Below are 24,907 nucleotides of genomic sequence, written 5' to 3' on the forward strand. Positions count from 1 at the left end.
ACTGTCGTAACAAAGACGGTACAATCAATTATATGAAATCACGTCTCACATTTAGCCTTTGGAATCTCCCACATAACGTTGTATCTTCTAATATGAGCGAGTTCCATATTACCCAATAACATATAGACTCGGACACCTGACCCCTGAGGATGTTCCATAGTTTCGTCTTCCACACAGCAGAGAGTTAACTTGTAGAATACCTTCACAGGAAGGCTTAAGGGCAGCAGAGACACTTCCCTGGATCAATCAAGCTTGAAGTTCGAACCTTGATGGTGTCCAAAAAAAGTTTTAATAGTAAAATTGCAATCGCTTGTGCGACGATAACATTGCATGTTAGAGCATTTGAACGACCTCTCCTAATAAACAGGGTGGGGGTGCGTAAACTGGAGCTTACTAGGTTTAAGTGGGGATGGCGTCGTTTATCGTAAAGGAGTAAAAAAAAACCATTAAGAAAACACTAACATTGCAACACATAACATGCTATAGAACTATAATATGGAAGTGCACATTCAAAATTTATTAGCTAGGGTAGGTATTTCGTGCCCAGCTCTTTAACATCGGAAAGAGCTGTTTGTCATTTGCAAGTCAGGTTCCAAAATATGCTTATTATGAAGTCAGTTCCATGAAGGGGGAGTTAAACTAAGTTTTTGGCAATACATTTGTTATCAGAGCGAAAACGGCGCCAGGAAAATAAAATAATTGTGATTTAAGTTATATTTTACTAAACACGTTCGTCAATACTGTGTATTATAAGTGAAAATGATATTTGTACATTCGATTTTTCGAACGTCACGTAAGTAGATTTGTGGAATATTTGCATTCAATAACTTTTACATCCCGAAGTGAAACAAAAAACGAGGGAAGCACAACCAATATAAAGCCGAAAGGGCGCATTCACTTAAAGGGACCTGTTCACGTTTTGATAGACTGACCCAATTGAAAATAAAATGTTTCAGATGACTTAATTTCTATTGTCATTATTTTTTCTGTAAGGAAATAGTAATACTGAACATTAACTATGCTCCAAACTATCCATTACATGCATCTGATTTTAAAAATCTGAAAATTATCAACAATTACGTGTGTCAAATGGTCTGTTGATGCGTCTTGTGTGTAGTGTTGGGCCCTGCGTGCTTGTCACCTTCGCTTTCAGCCTATACCGCTGGCTAGCCCTGTGCGAAAATGAAGCTGAAGTGCGTAAGTCTTCACTGCCAGTACATAGCCTCTCTACAGATAAGTCCTATGTAGTGCCTCCTAGTGGCGACACACGTCAACTGAGTACCTCGCGGCCTCAGGCTGAACTACAGGGACTCGGAGGTGGTCTGCCCCCAGACATGCGGCATGCCAGGCCCACCGGCGTATGGAAATGCCCTGATGCCCATGAACAGACCCCCAGCCAAAGGGTAAAATGGCCCCTGTGTTCCCAGGGATATAAGGTTCCCCGCCTACAGGGTTAAGTAGGAAACCACTGCCTTGTGGTTTGTCGTTGGATCGGCAAAGGCTAAGGGTGAGGTAACCCCGACAGAAAACCTAGGGAGTTGAAATCGGAGACGTTAGGCCATTGGCACTCCCTTAACAAACCATGACGTCATGTACATCGCTATGTCTACACAATCAACCGGTGTTACTCGATGTGGTGCTGAGTCTCTGAGATCCCACCAGGGAGATTCAGTGCCGGGCTCTGAGCCTCGACAGAGTCCACCCACAGCTACTGGGGGTCCCTCCTTCATTCCACAACAAGCCAAGAGAAGAGGAGGAAAGAAAGCTGGCTACAATAAGCCTAGGAGGAGAAAAGACCAACATCATCCTTTCAAGGTGATGCATTGGAACGCAGAAGGAGTCTTTAACAAAAAGACAGAGCTAGAACATATCCTTCATGAACAGGACATAAATGTCTGCTGCATTCAGGAAACTCATCTGCAGCCAGCGAAATCCTTCAAGGTCAGAGGATACCAGAGTTTCCGATGTGACAGAAAAGGCAGAAAGAAAGGAGGCATCCTGACATTAGTCCGGAACAACATCAATGTAGTCCAGACTAAAACGCATATGGATGACTCTGAATTCCAGGTTCTGAGTCTCAGGAAGAACGATTTCAATCTGAAGCTTGTGAATCTCTACTCTCCAAATGACAAAGCTCTTTCCCTAGACAGTATCCCAACAGAAGAATCTAACTTCATTGTTGTTGGCGACTTCAACAGTCATTCACAAAGCTGGGGATATGACCACATGGACCGACGCGGAGAGGAAGTGGAGAACTGGCAAGATGAAAACAAGCTTAATCTTATCAACCAGCCTGAAGATCTGGCAACTTTCTACTCTAGGAGATGGCACACAACGTCGACCCCCGACTTAGCTTTCTGCACTGCAGATATCCAAGGGCATATCAAGAGAGAAGTCTGTGAACAACTAGGAGGAAGCGACCATCGTCCAGTTCACCTCATCATAAACCATTCTACCTCTTCATCCTCAAGCATCCCCAGATGGAACTACAAGAAGGCCGACTGGACCTTATACAAACGTCTGAGTGATGACCTCTGCAGAGATATCAGAGTGGATGGTAGAGATATAAACAAAGTTGTGAAAGACTTCAATGCATGCATACTAAACGCAGCACAGAAGGCGATACCACGTGGGGCCAGAAAAGACTACAAGCCATACTGGAGTAGGGAGTTGGAAGACCTCCAGACTAAGTTGACAGAAGCCAGGGTGGAAGCAGAAAGCAACCCCTCACAAGAAAGCAACCTCTCACTACAGCGAGCCAAGGCCAAATTCCTGCGGCACAAACTTGAAGCCCAGAGAAAGAGCTGGAGAAACAAAACAGCATCACTCAACCTGGAGCGAGATGGCCGTAAGCTGTGGAGGTTAACGAAACAGCTGAATGACGATGAAGTCCAAGCGAGAGGCTCAGTAACTCTGGAAGAGAATGGAGAGCTGCTGACAGGCAAACAAGCGGCAAATGTCTTTGCCAGCAACTACAAAGATGTCAGTGACATTCCTGTCAGTAGAGAGAGACAGAGAGAAGTAAGAAGAGAACAAAGGGACAGGAAAACAGATGATGTGACATCAGACCGCATGAGCCAAAGCCTGACCCTGCACGAACTACAGACAGCAGTCAGGCAGCTGAAATTAAAGAAGTCTCCAGGACCAGACAAAGTGACCAATGAAATGATCACCCATCTAGGCAGTTCAGCAATGCACAAACTCCTAGACATCTTCAACCACAGCTGGACACAAGGCCAACTTCCCCAAGTCTGGAAAGAGGCCATTATGATACCTATCCACAAGAAAGGCAAGGATCCGAAGCAGGCTGGAAGCTACCGTCCAATAAGCCTCACTAGCTGTGTTGGGAAGACGATGGAGAGAATTGTAAATGCACGCCTTAAATGGTATCTGGAGACGAACGACTTACTTGCAAAACAACAAGCTGGATTCAGGCAATTCCGCTCCACCGAGGACCAGACTACCTACCTGGCACAAGAAATTGAAGATGCTTTCCAGGAACAGAAGGTTGTCCTGACAGCATGGATAGACCTTCAAAGGGCCTTCGATAAAGTCTGGACTGACGGACTCCAAGTCAAACTGATGAGGAATGGAGTTGGAGGAAACATGCTGAAGTGGATCAAGTCCTATCTATTCAATAGAAGGGCAAGAGTAAGCTTGAACCAAAGAAGCAGTAAGAAGTTCCTTCTACGGCACGGTGTCCCACAAGGAGGAGTCCTGTCCCCGACGCTCTTCTTACTCTTCATCAACGATCTTGTGTCTGAATTGCCAAGGGGAGTGAAGGCGGCACTTTATGCTGATGATCTTGTGTTATGGTGCAAAGAAGAGCATGCCACCACAGCCACATACAGAATGCAAGAAGCAATAGACAAACTTACCGCATGGGCTGAAGACTGGTGTGTAATGATCAACAAAGAGAAATCATCCACCACACTATTCACATTGTCATCAAAACAGAAAGCAGGGACGGTGAGAATGGGAGACACTCCTATGACTGAAGCAGACGAGACCACGTACCTGGGAGTCACCTTTGACAAGAGGCAAACGTGGAAGCCACACCTCATGAAAGCAGAAGGAAGGGCCCGAAGAAAACTTGCAATGATGCGAAAGCTTGCGGGAACTACATGGGGGGCAAATGAGCACATACTCAAGACAGTCTATCAAGGCACAGTGAGACCCCAACTAGAGTATAGTTCCCCCACATGGTCTTCCACAGCCAAATCCAATTGCCAGGCTCTGGATAAAATCCAGAACCAAGCTCTGCGCATCATGACAGGAGCAACCAAGTCCACACCAATTGCCTTCATGGAAAAGATAACAGGAATACAACCACTTCAAGAAAGAAGAGATGTCAAAATCCTGCTTCAGACAGAGAAGTATAAATGTCTAACGGATCACCCCATGTCAGCCAGAGTTAAAGGGTACACCAAAAATCGGATCAAGCGTAGCAGCTTTGTACACGAAGCTAAGAAGCTGGACAAGGCCTATGCAACGGATCTGACCATCCCCACCACTCCGCTTGGTCAAGAAGACATCATAGATCCATTACAAAATGACCTGTCAAATGTTGCAGTAAGATCCAGTGTTCCTCACCTACAGCCAGGTAAACAAGAGGATGAGCATATCAGAAAGAGCCTCACACTTGCCATGATCGATGACGAATACCCAAGAGAGGCATGGACTCATGTCTACACAGACGGTTCTGCCACTAGAGCAGTCATAAATGGAGGTGCTGGCATCGTCATTCTGTACCCATCCGGAAAACGAGAAACACATCATGCAGCAACCGGAACACACTGTAGCAACTATAGAGCAGAGACTTTAGCCCTCATGAAGGCAGTGTCAATGATTGAAGACTCGACCGAAGATGTCAACTCGATAGTCTTCTTTACAGATGCCATGTCTGTATTAGAAGCCCTGACCAACAACAAGGTTCCTCAGCTTGCAAATGCCTTACAAAGAATCAGCACCAACCTAAACGTGACCCTCCAGTGGATCCCAGCACACTGTGGAGTGGCCGGAAATGAAGATGCTGACCAACTGGCAAAACAAGGTGCTCAGTTAGATCAGCCACCTGTGCAAGTAAGCTACAAGGAGAAAGTTACCATCATTAAATCACTTACCCGGCCAAGACAAGAGGCAGATGCATATCATCTCCTAAGCAGGGCAGAGCAAGTGATAATGGTCAGACTCCGATCAGGGCACAACCGACTCAATGCACACATGCATAAAAAATACAGACTGGCCCCGTCACCGACCTGTCCGTGTGGCACAGAAGACCAAACAGCTGAACACATCCTCCAAAGATGTAAACGTCACGACCAGGAGCGAGCTACAAAGTGGCCCCAGGACACAACCCTCCATCAGAAACTTTATGGAGACGTGGATGACCTGAGACGGACCACATCATTTATCGAAGAAACTGGTGTGATCGTGTAGAGCGAACGCCAAGAAGAAGAAGATCAACAATTACAAACGCGAAAATATGGAATAATTTGGAGAGTTCTGTTATATCGTTGTATTTGTAACATTATGAGGATTGTTTATATAAAGTATAAAATACCTATGTTATAATATCAGAGAGAATGGCCGAGGGGTTTAAGCGCTAGACTTATTCTAAGTGTCAGTTGTTCAAGCCTAGGTGTCGATTAATTTCTGTTTGTTCTTTACTGTTATTTTTGTTTTATGCTAGCGCTCTTTAATTTCATTGTTTAAATTTATCAATTTAAAACACTAAATGTCAAACTTCGAAACATGCCAAAATCTGTATCGGGTGAAAAGATCCACATCTACTTCGCGAAAATCACAAAAAAAACGACGCCATCTTGAAAGTATGTTCAAACTAACCCCACTTAAACCCCCAGTAACCTCCTGCTAACGCCCCCCTCCGCCCCGTAAATAAGCAAAAAGTGTCATTTAATAAAACCTGAACGAAATAATTAAATATTTGTGTTTCAGGCTTATGGTCAATCTGAAACACCTAATGATTCATGCAATCTTAAATCGAAGCCTTTTCCATTAAATCTAATCTACTTGTGTTGTTCTTTGTGCATAATTACGTGTTCTCATCTTACAACCCGGATTGGTGATATATGTGTATGTCATGCTACGTTTTGTTGCGTTTGTCAAGGATAGCCATTTTCTGGAACAAAGACATACTATTCATCTACAGAATAGAACAGAAAAGCATTTATAATGTTTCACAAGTCGAATGCAATCAACATGTCTTGTGACAACCGATGGGCAAATATTTGTCATACTAATTGAAATTTGTAACGTATCAGTATCAGTAATATTTTTCTATTTTGGAGACAATAAAAAACAATCAAATACAAACTATATTAAAAAGGAAACATCAATAAAAATAACATCGTAAGTAAAAGCAATACAAATGAAAACATTCGTTTTCGAACCATTTGAGTAATTTGTATTGAAAACAATGTCTTGACATGTATACTTATTTCTTGTCAACTGAAATATAATTTTTAAAATATCACTTTATTTGATTGGAAATCAATTGCATCGATACGGGAATGAAACATAAAATTTAACAAGCGATGACACCATACCATATTTTAAAAAAACACAACATGGAATTTGTTTACGTCAAAATTAACCTTTCGTTCGTTCAAATTGAAACGAAATAATTTGTTTTAGTCGCGATTTATTTAATGTTGCGTAACGTACATTGAATATCGGCAAATTTTATGTTGCCACTTCAAATGTAAAAATATCAGTGAAACAACGCCTTATTCATCACATGTTGTCTCATTTTCTTTCGAATGCGCTGAGATATAATTTGCAAGTAATGCTATCGGGATTAGAATCTGTACATGAAATAATTCCAGCAAACGTGTTCAATGCATACACAGATTTAAAAGCCTAACTGCAGAATGTACATTTAAAAGGTTTTCAATAAGAATAGTTGTATCAATATTTTAATTCTCAAAGCTGGATAAAGGCATCATTTGACACAATCACAGACAATAATCACTTTACAATTATATTAAAGATTTCATAGATTGCTTTGTTATTTGATTATGAGCGGAGTTAAGCTGGCCTGTTACACGTTTTGCTCAAAACATCACATATCAATCAATGACAATCCAGCACGTGACAAACACAGGCGGTAACGAATGTTCTTGCTCAGGACTTAGTGACTATATAGACGAGACAGCATCTTCATCGCTCTAGAGGACGGGTCGGAGGCCGGTATGGCAGTCCGACCTACGGCTAACAAATGGTTGGAAACACAAAATGTGTACAAAGGTATTTATTTAGTTTATAATTTTTGTCTGTAACTATCATACATGAATTATTGTAAAACAGAATAATTGTTTCTGCTAGATATGGCATAAAGAGAATACTAGGTTAGATTTTAATGTAGATAATTTTAAATTCGACCATTCTATGGTCTTTTTTTTATTTATTCCATCAATTTAAACTTTGCATTTTCATTCCAAAAGAAAATAAACGCAAATTACTGAAATCAACACTTAAACACTCCATGACATCATGAATACTTTTTCCGTGTGCTGTATTCAACAAGGTTAAAACCACCATGATTTATAACATATGGATGCTATTTTTTCAAAACGGTATGAGGATGAAATACTTTGAATTATATGCTGAATTAAAATTCGAATTTCAGAAACATCAAGCGCAATTCATCGAACACTTCTGTGAAATACCGGATACGCTCATCTGCAGACGTCCATTCCTCGTGTGTTCACGTGATGACCGGTCATCGGAATTCAGATACCCCCAAAACGCAGCTACCGGAGTGTGTATGTACAACATTGACATCACACTGACGTAAATATGGCACGCCATTGATGTTGAAACAATTACGGAATAAGATTTCTTTTTATAACACTAGGTTATTGTTGTATTTTAACACAATTATTTCGTGGTTTTATAAAAGGTTATATATTTCTAATAAGTATGAAATTTATATTAACAAAAATAACCGCTATATATCTCAACAACTTTGTAATTCTGAATCATAATGATACCACATCACATGGATGAAAACTTTATACATATGAGACTGAGTGGGCGAGGCATATTCCATACATATGAGACATATATCAGTTTGATATTTATACGATAACACTGACTACTCTTCAAAGACATTTCTATTTACGATCATAACTGTGATATGTATAAGATGTTTATACTTTTATGTTTACACTGACACCTTATCAAAACGTAACTGTGGTATTTATAAGATGTTTCCCAGCATATCTGTGATATTTATATACATCCGCTCGATATTTATACTTCTAAGTTTACAATGATTACTTTTGAAAGATCTTTCAATTAACAAGCATAACTGTGATATTTATAAGATAATAACCAACATAACTTTGATAGTTATATGAAGTTCATCTGGGATATTTACATACACCTGTTTGATTTTTATACTTCTATGCTTACACTGATGTCTTTTCAAAAATGATTATATTTTACAGCATAACTGTGATATTTATAAGATGTTTAAGAGCATAACTGTGATAGTTATAAGATGTTTAACAGCATAACTGTGATATTTATAAGATGTATGTTTAAGAGCACAACTGTGACAGTTAGAAGATGTTTAACAGCATAGTTGTGATATTTATAAGATGTTTAAGAGAATAACTGTGATAGTTAGAAGATGTTTAACAGCATAACTGATAGTTATAAGATGTTTCAAAGCATATCTGAGATAGTTGCAAGATTCATCCATGCTCATTTATGCAACTAATAGTTTATATCAAGTTATATTAAACTTTGATATGTATTAATCAAAGGTATGTTTACAGTCAAACGTTTAATATTTATTAATTGCACATATACATAGTTTAGATTTGAAAATTATGGTGTTGTTTATTGTGTGTTTACAAATAGTAACAATCATATTTTTAATTGACGCATATACATTTTGATTATTTAATATCTAGTTTTATAAGGTTGTCTTTATGTTGCAACTACTTGCATATTGTATATATAACGCAATTAATCACGTTTTACTTTTTTTAAACTGATAAGCTTAATAACACTATCTGTGATTTTTTATGTGTATATACGTTTTTTATTTATATTTTAACATTAGCATTTTTGTCTTATTTATGTGATACCGATATTAGTGTACATAATGCAAATATTGTGGTAGGATGTGGATAATTGATTGAATGCTTTATTATTTGTGTTTATTCACACTGACAAATCCGTCCATGTTTTCTTTGTGTAAATAAGCATACGTTATTATTTTTTGCGTTTGAACTGCTTTTTGTATACTTTCGTCAAATTTTAGTCGAATATAGGGGACATAAACATGTATTGTACATATTTTTTTAAACATAATTCGGTGATGGGTAATATTCGGTGTTTGGAGCCAGTGACTCTATAAATACAGATGCATTGTCTATAAATATGTTTATACAATGTTGCAATACCACTGTGGTAATATATTTGAAAATAAATTATTTAAATGTATTTGATACTCCATTTTTCATACAACACTACTTAATTAAATAGTTGTATTGTATCAAATCCGAAAGCATTAAACACTTCAACCTCGCTCTTGGAAAACGGGGCTTAATGCATGTGCGTAAAGTGTCGTCCAAGAATAGACTGCCCAGTCCGCAAATGTTTATCAGGTTAAAAGAAGTCACGTCTTAGCGAAAATCGAGTTTAGGCCGAAAGTATTGCTCCTGTGTCGATGGTGTTTTGGGATCTTTGTCTTTTGAAATTGATATAAATAGAAACACATGTTTAAATGCAATTACTATTACTGTGCACCTAAAATGATTTTATCTTCTTCAATCTATGACTGCAACACACCAAAAGCTCGACGTTCAAACAGAAATCCGCGTTCACAATTACCGCAATGAAGGCATTTTGACATGTTAGGTTGAATTTAAACTTCAGTAAACACGGTATGTGTTATTTACAATATGTTGATCATCGACTGTACTTTTCTCTGAAATTCTTATTCCGGGCAGAGAGTTCCCATCTTTATTTTTTTCTTCCGGACAGATAGTACCCATCAAGCGAGGTTATTTACGTTTAATGGCTTCAGCTTGTTGCTGTGAACTATTCGAGAGGAGGCGCTATTTCTTGTTCGGGTGATTGAAAAGCCGATATAGAATAGTTTTGTTGTCATCACAGCATTTTTAGTATGCCCTTTCTAGCTTTTGGTTGGCATTAACTCTCTTGGTTTCATAAAGACATCACACCACTTCGCTTTTTGGTACCGATAAAATGACAGTTATGTGTCTTATATTTCTTTGCTGCGTCCGCGAGCTCTTTACATCTTTTCATGCTGCCATAAGGTATTCGACTGATTTCTCTAAGCATGGGCGGGACTTCGCGTGGCCATAGATGAGGATTGCGGCATACCCACGTAATTCTGGGAGGTTTAGAAACAGTTTTGTGATTTCATGCGGAGGAGACCTGTATGCCGCAGCAAGATGTGCCAAATGCAGATCACTTTTGTCCTGTTCGCCGATAAGGAAAGCTGGCTTTAAACCATGATTTATCTGTTGAACCTTTCAACTTGTCCTTTTTCGCGCCAGGTCCCGCGCGCTGGTCATTGTATCTCTGACTTCCAACATCCGACAGAGCTACTTGAAGACATTGTTTTCTACGCGGTCAATTGGTCGGTGCGTATCGCCAATTGACGTATCCCATCTTTCTAAGTCGTTCAGAACTCTAGTAGCACACTCGTCATCTATTCACTTTTCAACAGGCTTATTTCGACATATTTCTTTACAATAAACGTTGCTTCTTGATATTATCAAAAACGGACCAGTAAAAACAATCGCAAGAATATCACATGTTGCACCATTACTTACGTGACCCGTGGGTGCCATTGGCAACTTCTTTGGCATTTTTTCCAGCATCACATAGAGAACAATTGTACGCATATCAGACTTTATATAAAATATTCTTACTAAGGTTCGCCAGCCCCCTTGATGACCGTGTGATGTGCTTAATACTAACTTCCATTAAAAAATCAGACACTCGACTATATGAAGCCACGCGTCAGTTCCAGCCTTTGGAATTTCTTATATTACAGTTTACCACACCAATCCGAGCGAGTCCCATATTACCAAATATGTATAAACTCGAGCACCGGATGATAACATTGTCCACATTTTAGTCGTCCACACAGCAAAAAGTTACCATGTAAGCGCTTTTCCTGTCAACACGCGAAGTCTAACAGACCGTAGAGAAACGTCACTGGATTTCCGAAGATAAAAAGCAGTTCATGTACATGAATAACGAGTAAAGTATTCATAGTTTCTATTTCACTCTTTCAGCCCTGTTCAACGACTCTATTTACCAGCTTCTGTCATCATGATTTGAAAAGTGGATGCTGCAAGTGACATTATCACTTCACACGTTATATTTCGTTATCTACGTATCTGGTTCCGTCCATTTGTTGCTCTTATTATCTTTGGTAAGTAATTGCGTTTAGACGAATTGTCTTTCAATAGTAGTTTTGTATTGATTAACAATATTGTTACAAAGGTATAGTCAGGTTTATCACAATTGGAAGGAGACTAGTAAGCACTGGAGGGTCAGCAACATTTATGATAGAGATCTCTTCGTGCAGGTGACCGACATGGTTAGAGAAGACGGGAAGTAGGATATGATATTGCGTTGATTATCACAACACATTAATATTGATAGGCCACCTAAACTGGCGCCGGGATGAAAACAAAGTTTGGAAAGACAATAACAGCGAAGATATAATATGTCGATGAATAGAACGCTATTTCAAGTAAAAAAATAATAACGACATTCAGTAATGGTTAGTATTCCTTTGTCGTGTGACCAGCAATATTTTAAATGTGTTTGCACATGTTTCGGATAGATTAATTCGGATAAAGACCACTTATCAGGGACCTATACTGTTTGGTCCCTGCACTTACTTTCGAATTAGGCATGATGTAGATTAAAGAATGGACAACTTGTATCGATTTTGGATAAGTATGTGCGCTGAGGTAGTTGTCAAAAAGTAAAAATTAATTTTAATCTAGATTTTTAGGCGATCCCGCTTATTGTGTACACATTTGAACACAAATCATGTTGGCTTGCTGATCCATGTAAACGTACTCCCAGAGCCTTTGATAATTTTTGCTGTTGCGGCTCTGGGAGTACATATGCACCCCTTCATAAACACAATCACAGTTATGCGCACTGATTTTGTGGGCTGCTGCATCACTAAGCTTACAGTGATTTTTTTTGTTACAGCCTGTGGCATTTGGATTGGGAAAATTAGCGCGATAAACCATGAAATTGGGAAAAATCGCGATAAACCATGAAATTGGGAAACATTATAAATACGATAATAAGAACAGCATGAAAATTGCTAAGTTCATGTTTGACAGCATTTTTATATTGTGTTGCTTTCATGTCTTCTTACAACGTTTAGTTAATATCCTTCCACATGCATATTAAACTTGCAATAATCTATAGATTCTTCAATATACATGTACCATTATGATTTAATCATATTCTCTTTAAGAGTATGAATTTAATTTATGATGTTTTTTAAAGTAAAATATGATATGGTGAAAACATTAACAAATACTAACAAACACGCTTTTGTGTTCTTGCTGTGTAAATGTTGTATTAAATGGAGCTAAAATAATACATTTCATTTGTTTACCTTTTAATATCTTGCACAATTGACATCCTCAGTTCAATGCTATTTCACCAAACTATACAGCGTGACAAACATAATAAAGCAGAATATGCATATGAATCTGAATATACACAGATCCACTAACATATTAATCAAATCATGTTTGTCGCTTTCCATTTTCGAACGGTTCTTGTCTTAAATGCTTTAACTTTGTGAACTCCAATTCCCCAACACAGATTTCCGTGACGCACATTCACTGTAAAACATTTCTAATAAATATTTGTTGTTGTTCATCTCAAACTAGTATTTTGCGTTAATTGATACACACATTAAATTATCTCCTTATAACCATGTGATATCAGCTGTTAATTTGAGTGTTATTCATCTGACATTTTCGCTGCTCATCGCAAACTTCTCGTCTGCTTGCTGCCATCTTGGACGTGTGTAAAAACAGGCGTTAACAATCGGGATACATCGACTATCGTCGGTATCCTCCCGCAATATAGAGAGAGATGTGTGGATAGCAACGTAAAATCGTATTCGGCTACTTTTGCGAACATTCGTAAGTCAGTTGTCATTCGGCGAAGACTCGACCAGCTCGATCAGCACTCGTTCTACAAAATTAACGCTAAATGACATTGTAATCTTATTGGCTTGATTGGGAAAATTTGGTCATTTTTTGGGAAATTTTGGTCAGATTTTTGGGAAAAAACGTCATTTTTTGCAATTGGGAAGCAGCCAAATATCGGCGGTAATTTTGGGCAAAAAAAATCACTGGCTTACGTCGTGTGTTACTAATTAAGGAGAGCAATGAATAAACTTCAAAAACACATTAAATTTACCCGATGAGTTCCAAAATGGTTCTGGTCGTTCGAAAAACATGGCCGCCAGAGAAATGTCATTTTACTGCAGACAGGCTTATCTAGGACAATACTTTGCTAACATGGCTTTTTCTCGAACGTGGCTTGAAGCATGCAATTTCCATGTTATAAATAGCAAACTCCTAAGTATTAAATTTTGCTTTTTATATTTTCAGGACATGTCAAGCGATGAATCATTTCTTACAAGAACTCGTGGAAGGAGGTATGAGAACTTATTTTAGAAATGATTGACTCATTGCAAATACTACGGAACTGTGTTCTATAAGCAATTTTTTTTTGCCCATGTGGGAAAAGTGCCCTTACAAGCCCAATTGTAAAAAAAATTGTGCGAAATTCCTGAAATTTAAAATTGATAGCCGAGTGTTTTTACGTTGTCAATATTATATATACTTACGTTCAAGCTATAGAGCTGCAAAGGGAAACTAATTACATGTTGCATTTCATTTATAAAAAAATAATTCAAAAATAATGTTGTTAAAACCTTCAATTGGGATTTGATTTTTACAGCAATTGGAAATTTGTAGTTTTTTCCTCATTGGAAAAGTGCTGTTTTCCGGTACTTTACATATATTCAATATTTCCTTCAATTTGGCAGAGAAACAAATAAGAATTTAGCTGTACAAACTATGCTTTTTAACCAGGTTTTTTAACCAGGTTTTCCGAAGGAAAAAACTGGTTATTAGATTGGCGAATGCGGGCGGGCTGGCGGGCGGGCGGAACAAGCTTGTCCGGGCCATAACTATGTCGTTCATTGTCAGATTTTAAAATCATTTGGCACATTTGTTCACCATCATTGGACGGTGTGTCGCGCGAAATAATTACGTTGATATCTCCAAGGTCAAGGTCACACTTTGAGTTCAAAGGTCAAAAATGGCCATAAATGAGCTTGTCCTGGCCATAACTATGTCATTCATTGTGAGATTTTAAAATCATTTGGCACATTTGTTCACCATCATGGGACGGTGTGTCGCACGAAAGAATCACGTCAATATCTCCAATGTCAAGGTCGCCACGACTAAAAATAGATTTAAAAAAAAAAATCAGATTTTTTTTTCACAATGAAAACCTGGTTTTGTGACAATTTTGTCCCTTGTTCAATTTTATTATCTAAACCCAATCACTCTCAGAAGAAAGTGAAAATGGCAATATGCAACCAGCAGATAAACAGAATAACCGCAAGAAACTCCCAGCAGAGTGTACAGGTTTGATGCCAGTTGCTACTCATCTGAATCTTAAGGTTGGAAATGAATCCTTTAAAACTTGAAGCTATTTAATAAGGTTTGTATTTTTTGTTTCTAGGGGGCTATATACAGGTAAAAATGCACATCTGAGTGGTAAAGGGTTGACCGTGTCCAGGGGGTTTTCTGCCTATTTTGGGAAAAGGAGTCTGACCAAATTGGGAATTTTTTATCGACAAAATTGGTCATTTTGGGAATTTTTGCTTCGATGAAACGGCTCATTTGGGAAAAAATTGTGAATTAATCATGCTTAAATACTTCAGTGGTTTAACTAATAAATTTGTATTTATTTGGTTATTTTGTCTACTTGATGTAAACAGATGCAATATTGGGCATGTTCAACGTTAAGTCAATTACTGCAGTTTTGTTTTTCAGTTACAGTTACACTCTGTGATAAGAACTGAACAGTCAAAACCTTATAGCAAATATTTTTTACCAAAACAAACACTGGTTAGTCACACAAGTTATAAGACACTTCATTCTTAAAAAAAAAAAAAAAAAAAAATTTTTTTTTTTTTTTGTAAATAGGGATTTTTTTTTATAATTTCGGTTTGGGATCGGGTCCGTTTGCTTTGGGAGTGCCTCCGTTGTCCGGAGGCGCAGACAGTGCTGAAAAACCCCTGGTGTCCTGTTCATGTTTGAGAGTTGCAACCTCATGCTCATTGCAGGAGTCTACAGGCCTTAGAGGCAATGCTTGATGCTGGTTCCCCCGCACTGAGAGAGGCCCAGATCAGTAAGACTCTGAGACGCAAGAGTGCAGTAACTGCAGTCAATGTTCAAAAGTGTATCCTTTCATGATTGAAATGAGCCTCACTCTGTGAAAAGGGGGTTTAAAGCATGTGCTTAAAGTGTTGTCCCAGATTAGCATCTGCAGTCTGCACAGGCCAATCAGGTACACATGTTATGCCTAAACTGGAATGTTTGCTAAGACAATACTTTCTGTTAATAAAAATATGTAAGTGCAAAGTGTCGTCCCTGATTAGCCTGTATAGACTGCACAGGCATATCTGAGACAAAACTACTCACATGCATTAAATCCTGTTTTCCAAGAGCGATGCACATAATATTTTATAAGTCTTCTCATTGTCCTTTAGGTTTTATATGGGGGCATAGGAAGTTATAGAGGTTCCATCTCTTCATTTCGTGCAAACTTACTTTGGAGATATTTGTGCAAGACTAAGCTGAGGTATGAATTGTGCTATTGTATGCAAAATAACAATGATTTTATTAATCCTGCGCTACAAAGCGTATTACTATTGTTCACCATTATTAGAAATTGCATGAAAGACCTGTGCTGCTATATCAGACAAAGTTCAAGGTCACACTTGAACTCAAGTTGAAGAAGTCAAAAGATCAAATTTGTTAAATTTCTATTGCTTAATTACAAGCATTCCTGAAAAATGGCTTCACGTGTTACCCACAGGCATCTCCTTCTGATGATTTCCTTTGCAGAGTTCCAAAATATTTGATGCTCTTATGAAATCTCTTGAAGTCTCATTTTTACTCTTTTAGTATGGAACATTCCCAGAGCATTGGTTCTAATGGTATTTTGGACTAAATTGAAACTGGGTTTTGTGGGTCAAAAGTAAGATCACATTTATTAGGTCATATTTAATAATATGTTTGTAAACATGAAGTCATATGTTTCAGCCAATTGTTATTATTTATCTAAAAAAATTTAAGGGTAAATATGTGGTCAAAACACTCTGTTGATCAACTTTAATCGCAGCACTTTAATTTTTGCAGAGCACTAGACTATTTTGGGATAGTTGCTTTACAACATAATTATCCTGAAGCTTTTTTATTAGAATTAGGTGAAAAAATTAAACACATGGAAATATGCTAGAAACTTCATTATGTATAATGTTTTACCAGTCATCAAGTATCAATTCATTTTGCGGAGATCTGAATGTTACATTAAAACTGCTGTCTTAGTTCACTCCAGGTTGACATAAGTTGTAATTTGTTATTTATAGATTTTATATCCATTGAACCTAATATTTTATTCAATTACGTCATCATAATTTGCAAAAAAAACTAGTAGATCAAAAAAGAAATAACAAAACACCCTGAATGCCTCTCACATGATTGTATGAAAACCTTGACTTGGATGCTGCAGCCTTACAGCTTCTAGATGAGAGTGTCAGTTCTGCTGGGAACCGGTCACTACGCACACCAGGGGGGTCAGTCAATATCAGCTCATGTAAGTGTGCATGCAGCCATTGGAATTTCTCAAATGATCAAAAGAGTTTACTTTCCAGAAGCTCTTGAAAATGTAAACAAATCAATGTACATCTTTATTTTCCAGTTTCAAGAAAAATGTTGACAGATATAAAAATCTTAAGGACATGATATGAATAAGATACTGAATACAAATTTGCTTCTTAAATATAGACTATCAGCCAACTCAAAACCATGTGTATCACACACTGATGAAGTTGCTGGGAACCTATATGAGCCTCATTTAGGGAAAATTTGGCTTAGTGCATGTGCAAAATCTGCTCAGGCTATTCTGAGACGATGCTTTATGCCTGGCATTAAGCCCTGTTTTCACCGAGCAAGGACCTCATAATGAGGTCGGTTGTGGTGAAGCTTGAAATATTTTTCAGATGTTCCTAAGCTCCTGGCTCCAGGCAACAAGTTTGACGTCTCTTCTAGAATGGGTATCGTTGCCAGGAAAACACCTAAGAAGGATGGATCCTTTCACAGGGTAAATGCTACTGTGATACACACAAATTGATGAGAAATGCAAAATAGTTATAAGTTATTTTCAGTCTTTCTTACGCCAGGCTGACAGAATTATTTAATTACAGTAGACTCTGCCAATACAGGACTCTCTGAATACCGGAACTCTCCCAATTCCGTACAGTCGGGCCAGTCCTGTTTTTTCTCCTTCTATTTCTTTGTTAAAAAAACTTTGAATAAACCGAACTCTCTCAAAACCGGAAATCGAACGGATATCTCCGTGACTTTGGTCATTTTCAACGTAAAATACATTGAGTGCACCGGACGGGCCAAATTCTCAAGATGCCCAAGGCGTGAAAATTACAGTACCTAGTCAGCACAGCGTGTGCAGTGTCACACATTTTGCTCGCGCAATCATCGACAATCGGATTAAACATACCATAAAGGTGTCAAGTCGTTACCGCGCTAAAGAAGTCCGATTTAATAATGCAAAACAAACTGTGAATGTCTATAAAAGTCGTACGGTAACACCAAAAAGTGATTGACTCGATCGTTTTATTAAGCTTATTATAAACAATTTAATTACACAAATAATGCATGCCGTATCAAAGATCACTTTCTTGTGATCTTCTCGGGTAGTTTAAAAGATCTTATAGCCATGTTTTTAACGCTTAAATAGTTGTTTGTTTGTTTGTCAGATAAAACTGTGAGAAATATGACCGTTAAATATCCATCCATCTGTCTGCAAATTCATTCATTGCCTTTTCTTAATTTCAAACGCATCTTCAGCATTAATAGTCTCAAATCTACAAGTCTTCTCAAATCGTTATTCGTCAAAATTGTCTGAGGTTTAATTAATTCAGAGCTATTTATAGCGAACTCGAACACAACTCACTCGCCTATATGACAAATGTCATGTATGTACATGTATAAAGCACCACACTCACTTTGAGATTAATCAAAACAAGTCGGTATGGAATTTTTTTTTTGCTATTGATCGAATAAAAACATTTTTTGAAGAACGCTTTAAACATAAACCTTACATGAGTACAGTTATCACGTGGTACATGTAAATGTATATGGTTTGTTTTATTCTTATATGATTTTGTACACAATGCATACAATGTATTTTTCGGCAATATGCATACTCTTGGTAAACCGGAACTCTCTGAAAACCGGACAATCAGGCTGGTCCCCAGAACGTCCGGTTTACAGAGAGTCTACTGTAATTGCATGTACATTGTTATTGCAACCATGCGAAATACAAAATAATCTTACTGGCCATAAGGTCCGATATACATGTAATTTAAAATTTACAAGACCTCACCAGATTTTGCTGGACCTTGTTCTTCTAAACCCAAACAATAGAAAATAGCTCTTATAGATTTTATTTTATTATTATGACATTTAGCATCTTTAAGAATTCTAAATACAATAAAATAAAAATTAAATATACCTGTTCTATTATAAATATGGTAAAACATTAAATTAAAAGTGAAGAAAGCTTTGTTATATTTTAAACATAACAAGTAATTTAAGTGTTGAAACAGCTGCTACTACTGCTGACTGTCACATAAAATCTTGACACTGAACAGGCAAGGGTCGTGTGGTTCCATGCGTACGATTTACTATCATCACAAGGATTGAAACCAGTAAAATTCAGTTCAACCAAAAAACTATGTCACGAAAAAATGTGCAGTATTTGACTAGTTCTAAGAAAATGTGTCTTGGAGTTTGTTATGTCACAAGCAAAGATAGCAAGTTTGACTGGTTGATAAAATCTGTTTTATTTTAAAGTTAAATAATCTGTTGAATTAAAACAAAAAAAGCCAGTTTGCATTTTTAAGCGTATTCTTACTTCATTGTTAATAAAACCAAATTTTACTATTTTTTTTCTGACACAATGTCCAACAGTTTCGTGAATAATACCATACCTTAGTGTGTCCCAGGTCCGACGTCTTTCGCATTGGTTGATTATCCTCTGCCATAGGTGGAAGGATATTGTTTTGCCCTTGTCCATCCATCCTACCTTCCATCCAGAATGTCTGGAGCCATGTCTCAGAACTGCTTGGGCTGACTTCATTGAAACTCTGAATAAGTTTATATAAGGATAAGAGGATGATTCATTTCAAATGAAATTGCAATCATTTTGCAAATAACAGAGTTAATGCCGCTTTTTTTTTGTAAATACGCACTTTTTATTATGTCCCCCACCCACTATAGTGGGGGACATATTGTTTTTGCCCTGTCTGTTGGTCTGTACGTTGCTCTGTTGGTCTGTTTGCTCCAACTTTAACATTTGCAATAACTTTTTCAATATTCAAGATAGCAACTTGATATTTGGCATGCATGTGTATCTCATGGAGCTGCACATTTTGAGTGGTGAAAGGTCAAGGTCATACTTCAAGGTCAGAGGTCAAATATATGTGGCCAAAATCGCTCATTTTATGAATACTTTGGCAATATTGATGATACCAACTTGATATTTGGCATGCATGTGTATCTCATGGAGCCGCACATTTTGAGTGGTGAAAGGTCAAGGTCATCCTTCAAGGTCAGAGGTCAAGTATATGTGGCCAAAATCGCTCATTTTATGAATACTTTGGCAATATTGAAGATACAAACTTGATATTTGGCATGCATGTGTATCTCATGGAGCCGCACATTTTGACTGGTAAAAGGTAAAGGTCGTCCTTCAAGGTCAAAGGTCAAAAAAAAAAAATTCAAAGCGGCGCAGAAGGGGACATAGTGTTTCTGACAAACACATTTTTAATAAGTTGCCATGCTTTTTATGTCCCCCACCACTATATTGTGGGGCATATTGTTTTTGCCCTGTATGTTAGTTGGTTGGTTTGTGTGTTTGTTTGCTCCAACTTTAACATTTTGACATAACTTTTGCAATATTGAAGATAGCAACTTCATATTTGGCATGCATGTGTATCTCATGGAGCTGCACATTTTGAGTGGTGAAAGGTCAAGGTCATCCTTCAAGGTCAAAGGTCAAATATATAGCTTTAAAGCGGCGCAGAAGGGGACATAGTGTTTCTGACAAACACATATCTTGTTTGTGTTTGGAGCCACATTTTGAAACTTCTTTGGCAGATTTCATTGAATCTTGGTATGAGTGTATGTTTGGATTAGAGGATGAGGCAAATCAAATTGCCACACTAGCACTTAAACAATAACAGAGTTATTTGCCCATTTTTTACTAAAATACCCCTTTTATGTAGGATATTTCTGTCTTGAGGTTTATCTCCAACAACATAGGAGCCATCCATAAAACTTACCACTGTTGTTCTCAATCATCTTTGATTGAGTTACATGCAAGACCCTTAACAACAATAGATCAAAGGATTTTCAAATCCCTCATGTATTTGTTCATTGTTATCAAGCAGTGAGGCAAGTCCCAACGGCCATGGTCATGGTCTCACAAATTTCTTCCTTGTTTCTGATTTCATTATTGAAATAGCATTTTCATGACCCATTTTCTGCACAAATACTTGATATGATATCCAATCAGAATGCATGATATTGATAATGTACCAACATGCTGGACAGTTATTGTATTTGAGTTAACTACCAGTTGAGACAGGAAGTTTGTGTATTTTAAACAGAGCAAATTATAAAAGTAGATTTGCATTCAATGATTTTAAACGGGCAAGTATTTCATGACAAACACACAATTGTAATCAATTAATAAATTGCATATGTTATGATAAACAGTAAAACATCTGGCAAAACTTAACTTGAATTTTGCGGATCATTGAAATTATAAAAGATGACTTGTGCCGTTTTTGAAAAACATCAACGAAATGGAAAGGTAGTGACTACAGACCATGATGGAATGTGAAACAAACACTTTGGCCACAGATGCCAACTCTTGTTCTTTCAGTATATATATTTTTTCATAAGACATGATTTTGATCAGATAATCTCAGGACCCCCCCCCCCCCCTAACAATGAGGGGGGCTGTTTTCTAGTGGGCATTTGATAATTTAAAAAAGGACACTTTCTGTCTAAACTGGATTTTAGCAAAAATACTTTCTTAAAAAAACACTATACAAACTGAATCAGTTGTCCCCGATTAGCCTGTGTATAGTGCACCAGCTTATCTGTGAGGACACTTACCTAAGCCCAGTTTTCCTAAAGGGGGCTCAAACAGCGGTTTTGTGACTTTCAATAATTGTATCATTTCAGTCCATGCAAGAGGAAAGCATGTCCAGTCCCTTCCGCAACCTGTCTGGAATGGCCCCAGTCATAGAGGTAATGTGGAAACTCATATTAGTATAATTACTTACTAATGTTTTGATGCTTTTTGAATTGTAGCAAGTTATTTCTTGTTTACTGGTGTAATGCTATTTCTGTTGTTAGTATTAACAAAGTTTATTACATATACTTTAAGTATACAGTCAAACCAAATATAAACAATGGATCTTTAAACTTGCCACATTTTGGTGGGATGACCAGGGTGACATTGTCTCTTTTTGCCCCCTTTCGAAGAAAAGTGGGCATATAGTGATCGGACTGTCCGACCGTCTGTCTGTTTGTCCGTCTGTCTGTCAGTCTGTCTTTCCGTCACACTTTGCGTTTAGGTTTCGAAAAATGCTCATAACTTCTATGTCCCTTGAGATATAACCTTCATATTTGGAATGCATGTGTATATGGACGAGGCCTTTCCATACGCACAAAAATGTTCACCCCTGTGATCTGGACCTTGAACTTAGGGTCTGCGTTTAGGTTTCGAAATCTGCGTTTAAGTTTCGAAAAAATGCTCATAACTTCTATGTCCCTTGAGATATAACCTTCATATTTGGTATGCATGTGTATATGGATGAGGCCTTTCCATACGCACACAAAATTTCACCCCTGTGACCTAAACCTTGAACTTAGGGTCCGCGTATAGGTTTCGAAATCTGCGTTTAAGTTTCCAAAAGTGCTCATAACTTCTATGTCCCTTGAGATATAACCTTCATATTTGGTATGCATGTGTATATGGACGAGGCCTTTCCATATGCACAAAAATGTTCACCCCTGTGACCTTGACCTTGAACTAAGGGTCCGCGTTTAGGTTTCGAAATCTGCGTTTAAGTTTCGAAAAATGCTCATAACTTTTATGTCCCTTGAGATATAACCTTCATATTTGGTATGCATGTGTATATGTACGAGGCCTTTCCATACGCACACAAATTTTCACCCTGTGACCTTGACCTTGAACTTAGGGTCCGCGTTTAGGTTTCGAAATCTGCGTTTAAGTTTCGAAAAATGCTCATAACTTCTATGTCCCTTGAGATATAACCTTCATATTTGGTATGCATGTGTATATGGACGAGGCCTTTCCATACGCACAAAAATTTTCACCCCTGTGACCTTGACCTTGAACTTAGGGTCAGCGTTTAGGTTTAGAAATCTGCGTTTAAGTTTCGAAAAATGCTCATAACTTCTATGTCTCTTGAGATATAACCTTCATATTTGGTATGCATGTGTATATGAACGAGGCCTTTCCATACGCATTAAAATGTTCACCCCTGTGACCTTGACCTTGAACTTAGGGTCTGCGTTTAGGTTTCGAAATCTGCTTTAAAGTTTCGAAAAATGCTCATAACTTCAATGTTAAAATATTTTATATTTTTTAGTCACCATGCTTTTTCAAGCTCAGTACATATCAATGATGTTTCTCCATGGTTTTATTGGTAAAACATGCAAGTAAAAACTGTTTGTATTCATTATCTCATAGATGGAGGGAGATGAGGTGACAACAACCAACGTAGGACTGCTACTGGAGGAGGACCCAGGGGTCTCGTGTAGGTCACCATAGCAACATGGGTTGCACCTTGACAATGATTGTTATTATACACTATCTTTTAGTTACACCACTCCACATTTTAATAGCATCTTTTGTTATTTGTAAAAAAAAATGCTTCATCATTTAGGATTGTTTAAGGCGGAGGTTTTTTATGTCCCCCACCCATTATAGTGGGAGACATAGTCTTTTTGCCCTGTCTGTCTGTTGGTCTGTTTGCTCCAACTTTAACATTTGCAATGACTTTTTCAATATTCAAGATAGCAACTTGATATTTGGTATGCATGTGTATCTCATAGAGCTGCACATTTTGAGTGGTGAAAGGTCAAGGTGATCCTTCAAGGTCAGAGGTCAAATATATGTGGCCAGAATCACTCATTTTATGAATACTTTTGCAATATCGAAGATAGCATCTTGATATTTGGCATGCATGTGTATCTCATGGAGCCGCACACTTTGAGTGGTGAAAGGTCAAGGTCATCCTTCAAGGTCAAAGGTCAAAAAATAAATAAAATCAAAGCAGCGCAGAAGGGGACAGTGTTTATGACAAACACATGCCGCACAATTTGAGTGGTGAAAGGTCAAGGTCATCCTTCAAGGTCAAAGGTATTTTTTTTTTAACAAATTCAAAGCGGCGCAGAAGGGGCATAGTGTTTCTGACAAACACATTTCTTGTTTTTAAAAGTGCTTTTATAGGTTTTATTAAACCTCTTTTGTGTACAGAGTTTTAAATTGCAAGCTTGGAAAGTTTATTAATTCATAAACAAACTTTATATGGCGGGGCTTATCACTTTCACAAATTTGGATTGTTAGATAGCGAATAAGCAAGGATCAAACAAAAGACATTAAAACTTTGGTTTGGATAATGAGTATGCATCTCGGAAAAAAAAAAAGTTTACTGATATCCTTGTAATTTTTTTGTTAAACAGCATCGAAAGACCTTTACATGGATTTTCTTCAATGTTTGAGGGATCACCCATCAGAAGGGGAACTATTTACTTTGGTGGAAGGGTATGAAAAGTTGTGCCAAGACCAAGTAGTTCTGCTAAAAAAGCTGGTCCGCCATGCCTCAAGGCAGGAAGAAAAGTAAGCAGTATTTTTTTATTAATTTTTTTTGTAAATAGAGAAACTTTATTGACTTTATCCCAAGATATGTGCTGGTTGAGGCAATTGTGCTCAATGCCCTACAGAGATTAAGCAAAAGGCTATAAAGTATCTTAGAAAGCTGTAAGTTTTAGTTTAACCAAAGATTAATACTTCTTTGGGGCCAAAATGATTATGACAGCATGTAAAGCTTTCCTATTTGTATTGATCAATTTATATTGCATATTTAGTTTTTAAACTTTTTCATTTTAAAAAGAGCAAATGGAGTTTTTTTTTGGTAGTACAAAGAGCTCTTGGTAATGCTTGTTATCTTTTAACAGGTTACTAAAGTTTAAAAATAAAGGAGTATTATGGTAACATCTTCGACAAGCTGGCAGGGTTGGGCGTCCAGGAGAATAATACAGAGTTTGAATCATCATTTATCTAATTATGTTTAAGGTCAAGGTCACTGTTATTCAAAATGGAAAGGTCACTGTTATACAAAATAGAAAACAGTTTCAACTCAATAACTTTAGTTTGGTTCACAGCACTTAATTTAATTAAAAAAAGGAAAACGGTC

General features: G+C 37.6%; 1 protein-coding gene across 1 annotated transcript in view; it reads left to right on the plus strand.

Annotated features, from left to right (window-relative positions):
- The first annotated feature begins 11,644 nt into the window (after positions 1-11,644).
- LOC127861902 (nuclear pore complex protein Nup107-like) overlaps positions 11,645-24,907 on the plus strand; it is a 50,270-nt gene continuing 37,007 nt past the window's right edge. Inside the window, exons 1-8 of the mRNA XM_052400624.1 lie at positions 11,645-11,803; positions 13,677-13,723; positions 15,428-15,543; positions 16,879-16,962; positions 17,369-17,469; positions 21,642-21,707; positions 23,179-23,245; positions 24,174-24,330. Of these exons, the coding sequence (XP_052256584.1) occupies positions 11,801-11,803; positions 13,677-13,723; positions 15,428-15,543; positions 16,879-16,962; positions 17,369-17,469; positions 21,642-21,707; positions 23,179-23,245; positions 24,174-24,330 (641 nt within the window). The 5' untranslated portion in view covers positions 11,645-11,800. The remainder of the gene's footprint in view (positions 11,804-13,676; positions 13,724-15,427; positions 15,544-16,878; positions 16,963-17,368; positions 17,470-21,641; positions 21,708-23,178; positions 23,246-24,173; positions 24,331-24,907) is intronic.

Source organism: Dreissena polymorpha, chromosome 16 (assembly GCF_020536995.1).
Source record: "Dreissena polymorpha isolate Duluth1 chromosome 16, UMN_Dpol_1.0, whole genome shotgun sequence".
Lineage (NCBI taxonomy): Eukaryota > Metazoa > Mollusca > Bivalvia > Myida > Dreissenidae > Dreissena > Dreissena polymorpha.